This window comes from Phoenix dactylifera, chromosome 9, assembly GCF_009389715.1.
Source record: "Phoenix dactylifera cultivar Barhee BC4 chromosome 9, palm_55x_up_171113_PBpolish2nd_filt_p, whole genome shotgun sequence".
NCBI classification, from domain to species: Eukaryota; Viridiplantae; Streptophyta; class Magnoliopsida; order Arecales; family Arecaceae; genus Phoenix; species Phoenix dactylifera.
Genome location: NC_052400.1, coordinates 22,112,778 through 22,126,694, shown reverse-complemented (window position 1 = coordinate 22,126,694; position 13,917 = coordinate 22,112,778). Strand labels below are relative to the sequence as shown.

The window sequence follows — 13,917 nt, the reverse complement described above, 5'->3', positions numbered from 1 at the left end:
CAGTTGCCGACGTAATCAATAGGCTGGCATGAGCAAGCATTTCAAGAGAGAGCCTTTTACAAGCTAATACAGCAGCAGATTGGATGGCAATAAAAAAAATATTGGGCATTTTAACCTCATCTTAAACCAACTTCTTTAACCTCGGTATTATCCAAGATGAACAATTTTAGCGAAAACCGAAGTGTCACTCTGCTCGTGCTAATAAAGATCAGTAGTTATGGCGACACCACAATTCATAATCAGCATAATTGCTGCCACATGCTGTTTATGCGAAACGGTTACTATGTTGTAAACGTGATGCCGATCGTTACCATACAGCTAAGGCATGTCGCGCCAAATTAGATAACGGATCTATATTCCACCCTATATAAAAGGGTAGCCCGAGGATCCTCAAATAAGTTTATTTCGAGATTCCACTCTACATTTTTTTTCTCTTCTACAACACTGTTGCTCAACTATTCTGACTTAAGTATCAGAAGATCTCCTACCGAAAACTTTCCGGCAAGCGGAACTTTTTGTAAGTTGGTCTCGAAGACGACCGGTTCTTCCTCACCTCGGTCTCATTCGACCTTACTTAGTTCGGTTCTCACTGACCTCAAAGCAGGCCAAGCAGCATCTTGGCCTCGATTCAAAATTTAGGGGCAACATATAGCATTCTTTGGCGCTAGGCATTTAGGTGGCACGATATGGCCAACTCTTCTTGTATCCTCTTAAAATTTCAAGATATTTTAAGACCTATTCAGCTATTTCTATAGAATTGAGTTGAAAATCTTGTATGATTTATGGATTGGACTATTTATTTAAGTATGATCCTATATCAACCAAAATCCACTTAGCCCAAATCTTGTAAGAAGAAAAAAAAGAAAATCTCCCTGGATTTTTTTTTTTTTTTTTCTGCGGATATGGGCTAGATTTGGACAGACCCTCAAATAATGCAAACTAGATAGACCAACAGAGGATGGGCAGCTGGGGTGATCCTTTCACGCAGGGCAATCAGAGGGTTCATGAAACACTGCAGATGGAATTCCCCACCGAAGGGGGGCGGATGCAGGCGTGCCAATAATAACAACATATACCCCACTTTGCCAAGCAGTTTCTGAATGAGAAATTGATGGTCAAAGAGCTGAAGATTGGAGTTGCAATTGGCGTCAAGAACTGACCAGAAGGGGAGCTGAGAACAGTGAAGCGTTGGTAAAGAGGAACGACTTACAGAATACAGTGCGCACATTGGTGGATGATGGGGAGGAGAGGAGGAAGAGGGCTAGGGATCCGGGGAGAAGGCTCGGGAGGCAATGGAAGGAGGCTCAACTTATGAAAATATGACTCTTCTGATCGAACGAGTCCAGATTGACATGCATGCAATAGCGTAGAAAGAGAGGACTGGGAGAAGATTAATTCTATATTTGCTCAGATCTGACCAGTGCCGGCTCGAGCCTTAGGCGACTGAGGCGGTCGCCTAAGGCCCCCGGCCCAGGGAAGGCCCCCACCGGAAGATGCTGCAGCTATACAAATACTCATTCCTTCCATTCTCGTCTTCCCCCTTCGTCTTCCACTCTTATCTTTCATCCCTTCTCTTTTTTGGTTTTGGTCTTGGTTTTCCTTCCCTCACATTACTCCTGATCCAGCTGGGCCATCGGGAAGAAAGATAGGAGGATCGGAGATGGACTTCTTGGAGGGTGGAGATTCTTTTAATTTTCTCCTCTCGGTTTCTTCTCCCCTCTTGGGTGGTAGAGAGAGAAAAGGAGCTAGAGGGAGTTGAATGGTTGCTGTGCTGTGATGTTGCAGTTGCTGCTTGGGTACTCACTTGAAGGAGAGACGGTGGGATGGGACTTTTATTTATTGGATGGAGTGAATTTCCCATAATGCCCCTACTTTCTCTTATAGAGAGGTGCAATTTTTTTATTACCTTGACAATGAAGTGGCATGAGATAACCATTTCCTATTCGGCTTTTGCTTGACATGGTAAACACCATTGTCAATATCTTAGTTAATTAATCAGTTTCATGGTCCTTCTTTTCGAGCAATTACTTTTATTTACTTTTATTTAAAAATTATATTAAATTAAAAAAGTTTTTTACCTATTTTTATTAAATTTATATATCTTTATTGAAATAGTATACTTGATAGCTATCTATTTCTATATCATTTTTTTAAATATTTTATATTTATTAAAAAAAATTATTATTAAAAAAAAGAGGCCTCGTTCATTGGATTTGCCTTAGGCCCCCAAATGTATTGGGCCGCCCTTGGATCTGACATATGTGATTCCTCAATATATCACCCAGTTTGTGGTTTGTCCAAGTCAAGCAGAATTCAGATTATTAAATATTACGATACAAGAATAACAAGTAAAGGACTTCATCGGATGTTGGATTATTATCACGAAGAAGCACATGAGAACAAACACCTCTTATGCCTTTGCTCTAATATTGACTTTTTAAATCAGATAAATTCATTTACAGAAACTGCAGATATAGACAATGAGGATGCCAAGAATCTTGACAAAGAAAATTGTTTAGCTCTTGAGAAGAACTCGAGTTTTCCATTGAATATTGTCATGAACATGCATCCAAAATTCATAGTTTTTGAGGGAGCTTACTCAGTTATAACAGGGATGACCCTCAGTTTGCAGTTTACATATCTTCCATCCAGGAGCCCGCCACATATTTGCACGCTATTCTAGTGCGAACTCGCTAAGCCATATCAGCACCTCATTCCTCTTTGGAGCCATGAAGAAAAGAAGACAGCAATTTCAATCAATGAAACAAAAATAACAAACAGTAGGAGGACGGGCTGAGTGAAAAAAACTACAAAAGAAAGGGAACTGATAACAATGCTAAAAATTCTGATTATGCTGAAGCATGGAATTATAACACAATATTAGAATTTTGCAAAGAAAACCGTCATGAAGAGTTAGCTGCTTATAGAAATGGGAAACCAAAGAGTGTAAAGTTCCAGTTACAGGAATGTCAGGAATATCTTGCAATATCCTTAGAATAAACACACTGCATCTCAGACACCCAGATATACAGAAAACATTCCCAATACACAAGTAGGTTTGCTACATTATAAACCCGATAGAAAGGGAAGAAACCTTCTTGGAGTAGCAAAAACAAATTCAGCATTGTGAAAATTTGATATTTGAAATAATCTTTGTTATAAAATCCATGCTGTATCTAAGACCACTAGGGAGTCCAAATTATTTCTTATTCAATGCACAATAGATACCTTAATGATCAAAAGAGAAACCATACCATTATAAAGCTCCATGTCTGCTGAGGATCATTATAACGGGCAAGCAAGCAACCTTGTCGAGATTTAAGACCATCTTTGAGTAGCGCAGACCGCAGTTCTTTCTCCTTTTTTCGGACGAGTTCCTCGGTGGGGTTTCCACTAAATTTTGTTGCTGCCATTATGCCTCCATCCACCTTTCTCAAGCTGACTGCTTCCACGCTAGGGACTGGTAAACTGATAGAATCAAAATTATCATCAAATAAGCAATTTCATAAAGGAGCACAAATTCTTCAAACCAAGTTTTAGTTTCTTAAGACCAATAATTTGAACTCCACAGACAAGTTTTCCATTTTTGAAGCATCTTCATGTTCAACGGATCACATTATGAATCTCTTTATATCCAGTAAACAGGAATTTCTATGTAAAATGGCTTCTCGTTCCAAATATGCTTCGGGAATTCCTCCATGACTTGCAAAATATCATGGCATCTTCAAGTTCAACAAATATTAGTGACTCTGAAAAAACTCTTACTTGCTAAAGTCTTTGTTCATTGGTAAAACAATCTGGATGGATACTTCCGATAATTTGTCATCACGAGCCTGAGTAAAGACAGGGGTGGTCATGGGGATCTTCTCCATCGAGGAATTCTTCCCAAATATATACCTGCAAGAAATCAATTCATCAAACTTTTATTACTAAAGTCGAAGGAACAAAGAGCACCAAATAATTATCTGATTAAACCGAACAAGGAGAGTAACTCACCCAGCAACATCTTTAAAGCCAGATGAACCTGAGAGCTTGTCTCCTTTTGTCTCAGCCACCACAAAAGGCTCATACTTTCTCAACTGCAGCCACAAAACATCAAGTCAGATTCATGCTATTTCATCAGAATTTCTTAACAAACAGGAGAAGATCAAGAACTTCTGCAAAATGAGAGCCCATAGTAGATGCGTTGGTTATACATGCTGAACAGAGGATTTAAAAAGGTCTGCATAGTCTCCAATAATCATGGTATTGTAAATAACTTCCAAAAGCATGAAATTGGTATGTACAGAAATATAACTTGAATTACATCCACAAATTAAGGTACAAACAGAAATATAACATGAATCAAATTCACAAATTAAAAGGTTGAAGTAGCATGGTTTTGTTTCAAAGATATGGTACAAGGAAAATGCTATTTTTATATTTAAAATAGTGATGCAAGTAATAATGAACTATATACAGCATATTCACCAAGGAAACATCCACACCTCATAAGTAGCAGTTCTTTTCAATATTTGGTACTTTGGTGTTTCCAAGTCTGGAGTCTTGTAGATCCGCAGCTATGGAGAATTACAAGCTATGCATAAGAATCCTCGAAGGATTATATTCATGTCTGTGGAAAAAGGTCGACGAATCTGGATGAAAAATTTATAATAAATTGGTTAATACCTGCTTTAAAACATCCCATAGACCTTCCAATGAAAAATATTCATTCTTCTCTATGGAATCCCAAACATCCTATAGGTAGAAAATAAAAAAGTAAGCAATAAAAATAAAGAAAAAAAATCTATTTAATTTTGGAAGATATCATTTTAATCCCGAATAATGGCAGAATTCAACTAAAGCTATAAATAAAGCTGACCACATGGCCGCAGAACTTCTGAGTCTGGGGGTTGACAGCCATGATTGAGATTCCAGTGAAGACCAACTCTGGTTCCCATGGTAGAAGAAAAAATCTCATCACCATAGTCCATCTTGTTGTGATCTCATAAGGTCCTGTCTAAAAGCAAATCATTCAGTTAAAGAAATTAACAAACAGCAAAATTGGTATATTGGTAATTGCAAATGAAGAAGGAAAAAAAAAACTGTAATCAAAATTCCTTCTGCAGCTAAACAAGAAACAAAGTAGCATAAAGAACAAATTGGTTATTTTTTATGGTCCTCTCCATCAGATTAAGAAAACAACAATGTAAAAGGGATCCACAAAAATGTTACTCATAGTTTACCCACCTGAAATGGCGCTTGTCTTCTGGTCACATAGTAAGTGGGTCCTAGATGGGGTGAGCTAGTGTAGTACATGCTACTACTGAGTATACTGCACACAAATGTGGGTCACATATGTCTGAGTTCCAACTCATGTTACACTATTTTCAAAAACTCATGTCAAGAAAAGCCAATTTCACCATTGTCATAGCTTATTTCTAGAGTTATCCCGAGATAACACTAGTCTCTGAAGTGGCAAAAGCATGGAAGTATGAAATAGAGGAAGATAGATTGACAACATTTAGATGCTAAACTTGGGCAAAAACATGTAACTAATTTCAGGTAGACAAGTTATCAGCCATCCTTAGAACATTCACGCTGGTGGCATGATTCTCTTGATATCTTTGATGAGTTTTCAGCACTGCGATGATGATAATGATGATGATGATGATGATGATGATGGAAACCAAATAAATAAAATAAAATAAAAATTAAAACAATTGAAAACACTCTAAAGAAATTGATAGCATAATTTTAGAGATCACACAATAAGCTAAATCGCTCATAATATTTTTCTTTATTAGCGCGGCTATGTATCGGCCGATGTTATTTTTTTTTATTAGCAAGTAATTTTAGGGATCACATGACAATTTATATCAATAAGTAATATTTTTTATTATTGGTGTGATTCTATATTAGGTTATATTATTTTTCTTATATAGAGTCGTATATGAGTAAATATGTCCCAAGATATACTAATACGATGGAACAGATAAAAAAAATTCTTTCTCTCTCTTTTTTTTCTTCTTGTTTTTCTCTTCTTCTGCAAATATTTTAACAAAAATAGTGTCAAGATATACAAGAAATTAGCCAAAGTTCAGTGCATAGAATCAAATAATAAAAATAAGCGAAGAGAGGATACCACCACACCTGCCTCACGTGATGGAGCTGGAAATCGGGCCTGAAGAGGAGCTTGAGGAGGTGAATGTTGAAGAGATAACCGTCGATGGTGTCGTGCTTGGTGATGGGATCCCGGAACCGGACTCGCTCGTCGTACATCGACCGGTCGATACCCTTCTCGTCGAACAGATGGGGCAGGTCCTCGTACAAGAACTTTACCAGTCCCTCGGTGTCGACGACGCCCGGCCCCGCCGGCGCCGGCGGCCGCTGCTCCACCGAGCTGCTGCTGCTGCTTCTTCTCAAGGACCGCCTGGAAATGCGGCCGGCGCCGAGCGCCGGCTTTCCTTCCCTGGAAGGTCTATATCGGGCGTCCGGAAGGGTACGGGCGGGCTTGGCGGCGGCGGTTCGCAGGAAGCTTGGATGGAGGGCGGCGATTGGCCGGCAGAGATGGCCGGAGAGGGCAGCGGCCATTTTGAGTGGCGGCAACGGGATACGGCTCTTCAATCCTATCCAACCACTGCAGGCTCGTGTGAGCACAGTAATCCGATATAATCCGTGGAATTGAAAGGTTCTTCTTGTCATTGGGTTGGGGTAATTGGGTCCCCGAATAGGCTATGGGTAGGATTCAGCTTCTAATCGGGTCGAGACTCGAGTTCGGATTCTAAATTACAAACAACCAATGAACCAAGTATCCTGTCGAGTTGGTTTTGGTGCCGGTATGATCCGAGACTGGCAGTTTTGCTCAGAAACATTTCGATTTACTCCATTTCAGGGTATTAGTGGTTTACTGTGGTAGGTGCATAGAAATTGAGGATCGAAGAGCTCGATCAGCATGGAAGCTTCGCTGCCATTCCGCTAGAAAGTTCGAAGCCCAGATAGTTATTACTTTTATTAGAATCGAATCCTAGGATAGGGGCATAGGATCCACTAGTTCGTCGCACTAATACCATTATCTATGTACTGACTACACTGGACCTCAAGTTGGATACAGCACCCTGCAATAAAGCAACCACAACTAAAATTATGTCTGTTTCTTGGCTTTTAGCAATAAAGCAACCACGGCTAAAATTTTGTCTATTGCTGCAATAAAGCAATAAAGCAAAAAAAATCTATTTCCTAGCTTTTAGCATTATGTCTGATCCGATGGAGAGAGTGCCACCATATATATATATATATATATACATATATATATATATACATATATATAGATATACATATACATATATATATATATACATATACATATATATATATATACATATACATATATATATATATATATATATATATATATATATATATATATATATATATATATATATATATATATATATATATATATATATATATAATTGAACCAAATCAATCTATTGTTTTGTTTTTTGTTTTTTGTTTTTTCTCTTGTCATCTTTGCGGTCTCTACCGTCTCATCTGATACTTCAAATTGGCACCACCCAGTAAAATATAGGACCAGTTGCACCCCTAGCTCGATTTGGCCTGCGTTAGCCAAAGCGGACATCGCCCTTGACGGCATCTGGATGTGGGTCAGGTTTGATCTTCCCGGGGATTTTATGTCCGCATGGCATCATGGTTTGATTTCATGCCGGCACGACTTTGGCACTTCCAGCGTCGAGCGCACGAGGGATGCATGCTTCTATTAGGAGGGGGCAAAAAAGCTGGACGAATCCAGAGAGGACAAGGTCGCATTACAGATCTAGCAGTTGAAGGATGAAAGACCGGGGAGAGGGTAAAGAGTAAAGAGGTTGAGGAGAGTCTGAACCGATTTCGCATCTTTTTCTTTTAGAAAGAGTTGGTGTTTATTCTAATTAAAAAATGAATGCAGTTTTCTTTTTTTTTTCTTTTCTTTGCTTATCTCTCGGCAGAATCATGTAGAGGAGCAGTGGTTATTTAGAGAGAGGGCTTCAATCCAACAATCCATTAGTTGTGAGTCCGATGTAGGCCACCCCTTCTCTTCTTTTTTTTTCTTTTTTATCATATCATGCAGTCGTATATAAAAAAACATAAAATATATAAATAAATCTACCTCATTCTATAAGTTTAAGCTTTTAAAACAAGTGGTAATTTTAACATGGTATCAGAGCAGAGGTCCTGAGTAAATTTATTTACATATTTTTTATTTTTTTTCATCGTATTATCTGAGAAACTAAATAATATGATAGTTGTAATTGTAGGGAGCATCCTATGGTGCATGAGATAGAATGCTTTATGACGGCCATATAATACATGACCTGTAGTAATTGCATGACTAGATCTCTCGTAAGATTCTAACATATTACATAACTATTTATTTATTTTTTGAAAATACATAGAATGTTATATTTGTGAGAAGCTATGACAGCTAAAATAATATTATGCGACTATAGTATTGGTGATACATACATGCAGTCATAATCATTAAAGTATTTGATTAGAGTCTATCCACAAAAAAACTTGAAAAAAAAAAGAAGTCTTCTAACCTATACCTCCATAAAATTCAGATATTTCATAACTAAAACTTCATCAGTTTTCTTCCACCAAAAAAACTAACTTAGGCGTAACTAGAGATAGTGGATAATTATTTATCATCCAAAGTTATCCAACTAAGCCTCATAAAGACCAAGCCAACATTATTATGTTTTAATATATGATGATTCTTAGAACTGGTTGGGGTTTGGCATTTTGCATGATGATGGCATTGCGAATCTCTTGGCTCCTTCTATAGCGGTGGACCCAATCCACTGGGTTGGTGGGGAACCGCTCTCTTTGCCGAACATTTTGGCCTTACGGCTTCTAGTGGAGGAATTTTGCGCTGAAGCGGTTGTTCTGGTCACTGAAGCTGGACGGAGCTAGCGGACAGCTTAAGGAGTTGGTGGCTCCAGAGGTTTGCTGTTGGAGCGAGCGAGGGGACAGCTAGGGAAGTTGGTCAGCTGGAGTCGCACGTCATGCGACGTGGGTGCCATGTCATCGTCTTGGACAATTAGCTAAAGACCCAAGAGCGGCGGCGGGCCATCAAGAATTATATAATGCCGGATATCATGGCTCCATGCACCAACCAAGAACACTAGTCCAAAATACACAGATAAGGAATCAAGCTGCCTCCAATTGTATGCATCGGAAATCCGGCCCGAAGAGGATGAGCGAGGAAAGAAATCGCGTGGGAACACGTCAACATTTTGCCAGGCATAGGATTCATTTAATTAAAAAAATGCGAAGCCAGCCAGCTATTAACAAGCAAAATAGATTCCGATGCCGGGGGTTGGTGGGAGGCCGGTCAACCCCCGCACAAGTAAAACGTCGATTTCTAGTGTCAACTTACCAACCTATCAACCGCTTAGATCTAAAATATTTGTTTTCTTGAGAAGTAATAATCTCATTATCATAGTGATGATGTATGTAATACATAGGAATTCCACCACCACGGAACGACCTGACCGAGTTTCGTATCATGGGCATCCCAAATATTATGTTATATACTATATATTAACATGTAATTATACGTAGTAAGTACAAGTTTTTCCAAATCAATTGATTAAATAGTTACTTATAATTATTGTAGTAGGCCGCGCCGTTGCCGTTGCCGTTGCCGTTGCAGTTGCAGTTGCCGTCGACGTTGGGCTTGGGTCCCCCGTACCGGCGGATGCGGTCGTCGATCCAAGCCCGCATGTCGGCGAGGACGCGCTGGCTGTTCTCCTCGGGCTCCCCCTGGATGAGGGAGTGGTACATCCCCTCGTAGAGGATGAGCGTCTTGTCCTCGCTGGGGGCCTTGTCGTAGAGCATCTGGGACCCCGCCGGCGAGGTGACGCCGTCGTCGGTGCCGTGGACGGTCAGGAAGGGGGCCGTCACCTTGTCGAAGTTGGCCTGGAAGTAGTCGCAGATCCGGGCGAGCTCGCGCATGGTGCCCACCCGGGGCCGCCCCGTGTAGCGCCGCGGGTTGGAGGCGATGATCCGGAGCCGCTCCCTGTCCTTGATGGCCTTCCCCACCATCTTGTTGTCCGGCATCGCCTGCCACGTGTCCGCCAGGCCGAAGAGGAGGCCGTAGAGGAAGAGGCGGACGCGGGAGGGCTTCATGTCGTCGGGGATGACGAAGAGCGGCGCGGAGAAGATGAGGCCCGTCCAGACATCCGGCTCCGGGGTGCGGAGGTACATGAGGAGGGTGGCCGCGCCGCCCATGGACTCGCCGAAGAGGAAGGCCGGCAGGGACGGATGCTCGCGGCGGGCGGAGAGGAAGAAGGAGAGGGAGGCGGCGGCGACGGACTCCATGTCGCCGAGGTAGCAGCGGATGCCGTCGGAGCGGCCGTGGCCGAGGAGATCGGCGCAGTAGACTTTGTAGCCCCAGGTGGCATAGGAAATGGCGATCTTCTGGAAGAGCCAGCCGGAGTCGGAGCCGTATCCGTGGGTCATGAAGACGAGCGCCTTCACGGGGAGGAGCTCCCCGGTGGCGCGATCGATGGGGTGGAAGGACTGGGTAAAGAGGCGGCCGTGCTTGGTGTCGAAGTAGGACTGGGTGTTGCGCACCCCCTGGCACGTGTAGTACTCCTCCTCGCCCGGGGAATCGCCCCAGAAGAAGCTCGGCGCCGCCGCTTCCGACCCCATCGAGTTCTCCGCGATGCTCGTAAAAAATCAAGGGATCAGGCAATGCGATGAAGGAGAGCAAGCATGAGTTGCGGTTTATTGTATATATATACTTCGACGTACTGTCCTATTCGGATTCTACCAATATATATAACATGAAATGAATGCCCTTAAGATAAGACTTATCACCAAATGACCGAAGCGGAGGGAGCGGGGGATGAACGCGGTTTCCAGCAACCGCAGTTTGTGGTATGCGGAGTGGGTGAGGGGTTGGTGAAGCAGACCGGGTGGGTGGTGGTGGGGGCTGCCACTCGTTTATATTATTATTGTTTATAATGAAAAAGTGTATATATATACATACATATATGATATATGTTGTATAATAAATTATTAGTTTTATCATATCCACCATGGATCTCTAATAAGTTTTTCTTTCAATGTGCTACTTAATTTCTAGTCTACTAGTTGGGCTGGTCCATGGTATTTTTGGTCCGATCCAACTAATTTTTTTTTATAAAAATAAAGGCATCTCCCGAGCGGTGCCTTGGAGATATCAACATTTATTACGGCTTAAAGTACGAGAGAATGGCTGCAAACTCTTGGATAGATCCCTGATAGGAAGATAATATATAAGATAGAAGAGTGCATCAGGTGACGTAATCCGCTTTTTATGGTGGAGAAGAGAATAACTTCTTTTTTGTTTGATTGTATTCTTTTTGTTGCTCGCACGAGTGGGACTTGCATCTATACGGTACGAGGCTTGCTCTCCCTGATCTATGTGAGGGAGTTAAGAGGTGTCAAGAGGAGCATTGGGATGAAAAATATAGGTTTATCACTTTATGCTGCTCGTTTAGCTATTTAGTTCATCTATGGTGATTATGGAACAAAATCGACCCAAGCTCATCAATTAGTCACGCCTTCATTGACTAATTCTCTTCACTGACCCAGTCGATCGACAACCTCATGAGTAGTAGACTAACCTCTCAGCATCTTACCTAATCCACCAAACTAGTTTTGACCGTCTGTGTTTCCTATATATACAACGAATTTTCTCAGTCGCATGCCTGCTTGCAATAAAACAAAACCTGCACGAGAGGACCTTGACAAAATATTCCACAATACAAGCATTTATTTCCCAAGTGTTGACATTTCTATGACAATTCTAAGGCTGGTTTCATTTGAGAAACCGGTACTTTGGGCCACCACTGCGCTCAATCTAAGGTTTTAAGTACCACCATCGAACTATTGTTTTTAAAACTCATATTCTTTTACATAAGTCAGTATATATGGGATATGCCAATAATGCTAGGATGACTGCTGCTGACTCAGCAAACCTTCCTATGAATCGCATCAAACTTCCCATGTCGCATGAGAGCAGAAATTGCTGATGTGATCAAACGAGAGCCCCCTCTCCCTTTTTTTTTTCTTTCTGATCATAATTAAGCTTTTATCGACCAATGATACCAAGGCCAAGACAAGCAGTAAGAATTTTCTCCTTACGGGTCATACCGCATTTGATGGGAGGGTTGGTGGAGTACAGGGCACTGGTGAGGTCTGAGGTGGCATCTGCAATATAAAAATACCAACCCTGTCATGCCACAAGCGTAAGGTTGGGCCCCTTGTAGCTTTCTTTTCCCTTCCTCCAACCGACGAAATTGGAGTTGGGTAGGTAAGAAAGAGACAAGGGGTTTGTATCTTTGGTGCCAAAGAAAATTTTATTTTCTTTTGCGGGAGTCCACTATTGAATAGTGCAATGGTGGCTCCGATGTGGATGGATGCAGAAATTTGGAGTACTTTAAGATCTGTGGGAAACTTCGATCATTCTTGAAAGATACATCCCGAACTCGTGAGAAAGAAGGTAGGCCGGTGCATGACAAGCGCCCCAAAAGGAGCCGAGAGATGGGCCGCGAGAGGGAAGCAAGCGAGAAGGCGCCAAAGTGGCGCACAACTAACGCAAGGACTTCTGTGCTTGTGTTCCTTATATGACGTCGCTCTTACTCTGCTCGACGTCATTTGGTTTCCAAGCAAAAAAAAAAAAAAAAAAAAAGGGAAAAAGAAGAAGAAGAAAGAGAGAGCAAAGGCTAAGGCACACTCTTTTGTCAGAATTGAAATGGTATTTTTGGGCCTTTGGCATCACTTAAGAAGCCAAAAAGTATTAACTTTGATTTCTGAAAAGAAATTTAAAAGAGAGAACATTTGCCATTTGCCAACGGGATCCTCCGACTGAAGTGGGTCTACCGCGTTAGGTAAAAGGTAGGTCAGGAATGAATGGATAAAGAGCCGTCTGAATACGGCCTATTATATCACAGCTAAATTTATTGGCGTCATCTGAAAGTCATCATTAGCTCAGCAAGCGGGTATCTTGGCCCGATTAACAATTTATCTATGGGGAGCTAAACTATGGATGCCTGATTGGTGGCAGTGCTTCTTAAAATGATATCCGCAATCCTAATAGTCCAAACAGTTACTCCCACAGTATTGTATGGAAGCGGGGGATTGAAAGATCGATGGATGGATCATCTACGGTAATGTATACAAGATATAAATCTGTCATCAATTTTATTTTAGCAATATATATATATATATATTATCCAAGGATGGAATCAGGACTATATGCTTAATGGCCGGTAAAAAAACATATGAATAAAAAAATCGTATGAGAGAGAAGCAGAGCAAAAAATGATTTTATCATCTAAATATTTTTCAGCAAGCACAGCGTGTATGGTTGCATGGGAGATTTTTATTTGTCGCCATCTGTTTATCATTTATCACCATTCGAAAATTCATTTCTGCTGGTCTCCAAGCTCCGTACAACAACTGAATGGTAGAACCGATTTGATCAAGAAGAAAAAGAATTTTCTTCAACTTAAATCTTTTAGAATAAAATAATAAAAATATTATTAAAAAAGAGATTTTAGGTCTTCTACTTGCTAAATAAAATTGTTAAATGAGTATAGTTCATTTTTATAGAATTTTTATCGGACATCTCTTCTCGATAAAAGATATTACAATTTTTTCAAAGTAGAATAATCACCAGAATAAGCCAAAATTTTCTTAGAGCTAACTTTTTCATTAATTTAATCTTCAGCCGCATTGTCTAAATTCTTTCCAGATTCTCAAAAATAACAAAATTTGATTTGATCAAACATTTCGAGACCTAAATGCTTTTGAAATATGCCAAAATTTTAACAAACTAGATTACCTATAGTTACATCGTATATCTCGAAAAGTTATAAGATTTTA

The 13,917-nt window shown here is 40.7% G+C and overlaps 2 protein-coding genes across 2 annotated transcripts; both read right to left on the bottom strand.

Moving 5' to 3' along the window:
- Positions 1-2,394: 2,394 nt before the first annotated feature.
- Positions 2,395-6,654, bottom strand: LOC103704070. Its single transcript, XM_008787222.3, has 8 exons — positions 6,133-6,654; positions 4,862-4,999; positions 4,669-4,737; positions 4,488-4,559; positions 3,997-4,079; positions 3,766-3,897; positions 3,255-3,468; positions 2,395-2,719 (listed from the first exon to the last, which is right to left on the bottom strand). Exons 1-8 carry the CDS (start codon positions 6,571-6,573, stop codon positions 2,675-2,677), a joined length of 1,194 nt encoding a protein of 397 aa, XP_008785444.1. The 5' UTR covers positions 6,574-6,654; the 3' UTR covers positions 2,395-2,674.
- Positions 6,655-9,326: 2,672 nt separating this feature from the next.
- LOC103704079 (caffeoylshikimate esterase-like) lies at positions 9,327-10,837 on the bottom strand. The gene has a single exon (XM_008787232.4). It carries the CDS (start codon positions 10,693-10,695, stop codon positions 9,640-9,642), a length of 1,056 nt encoding a protein of 351 aa, XP_008785454.1. The 5' UTR covers positions 10,696-10,837; the 3' UTR covers positions 9,327-9,639.
- Between the last annotated feature and the right edge of the window lie 3,080 nt (positions 10,838-13,917).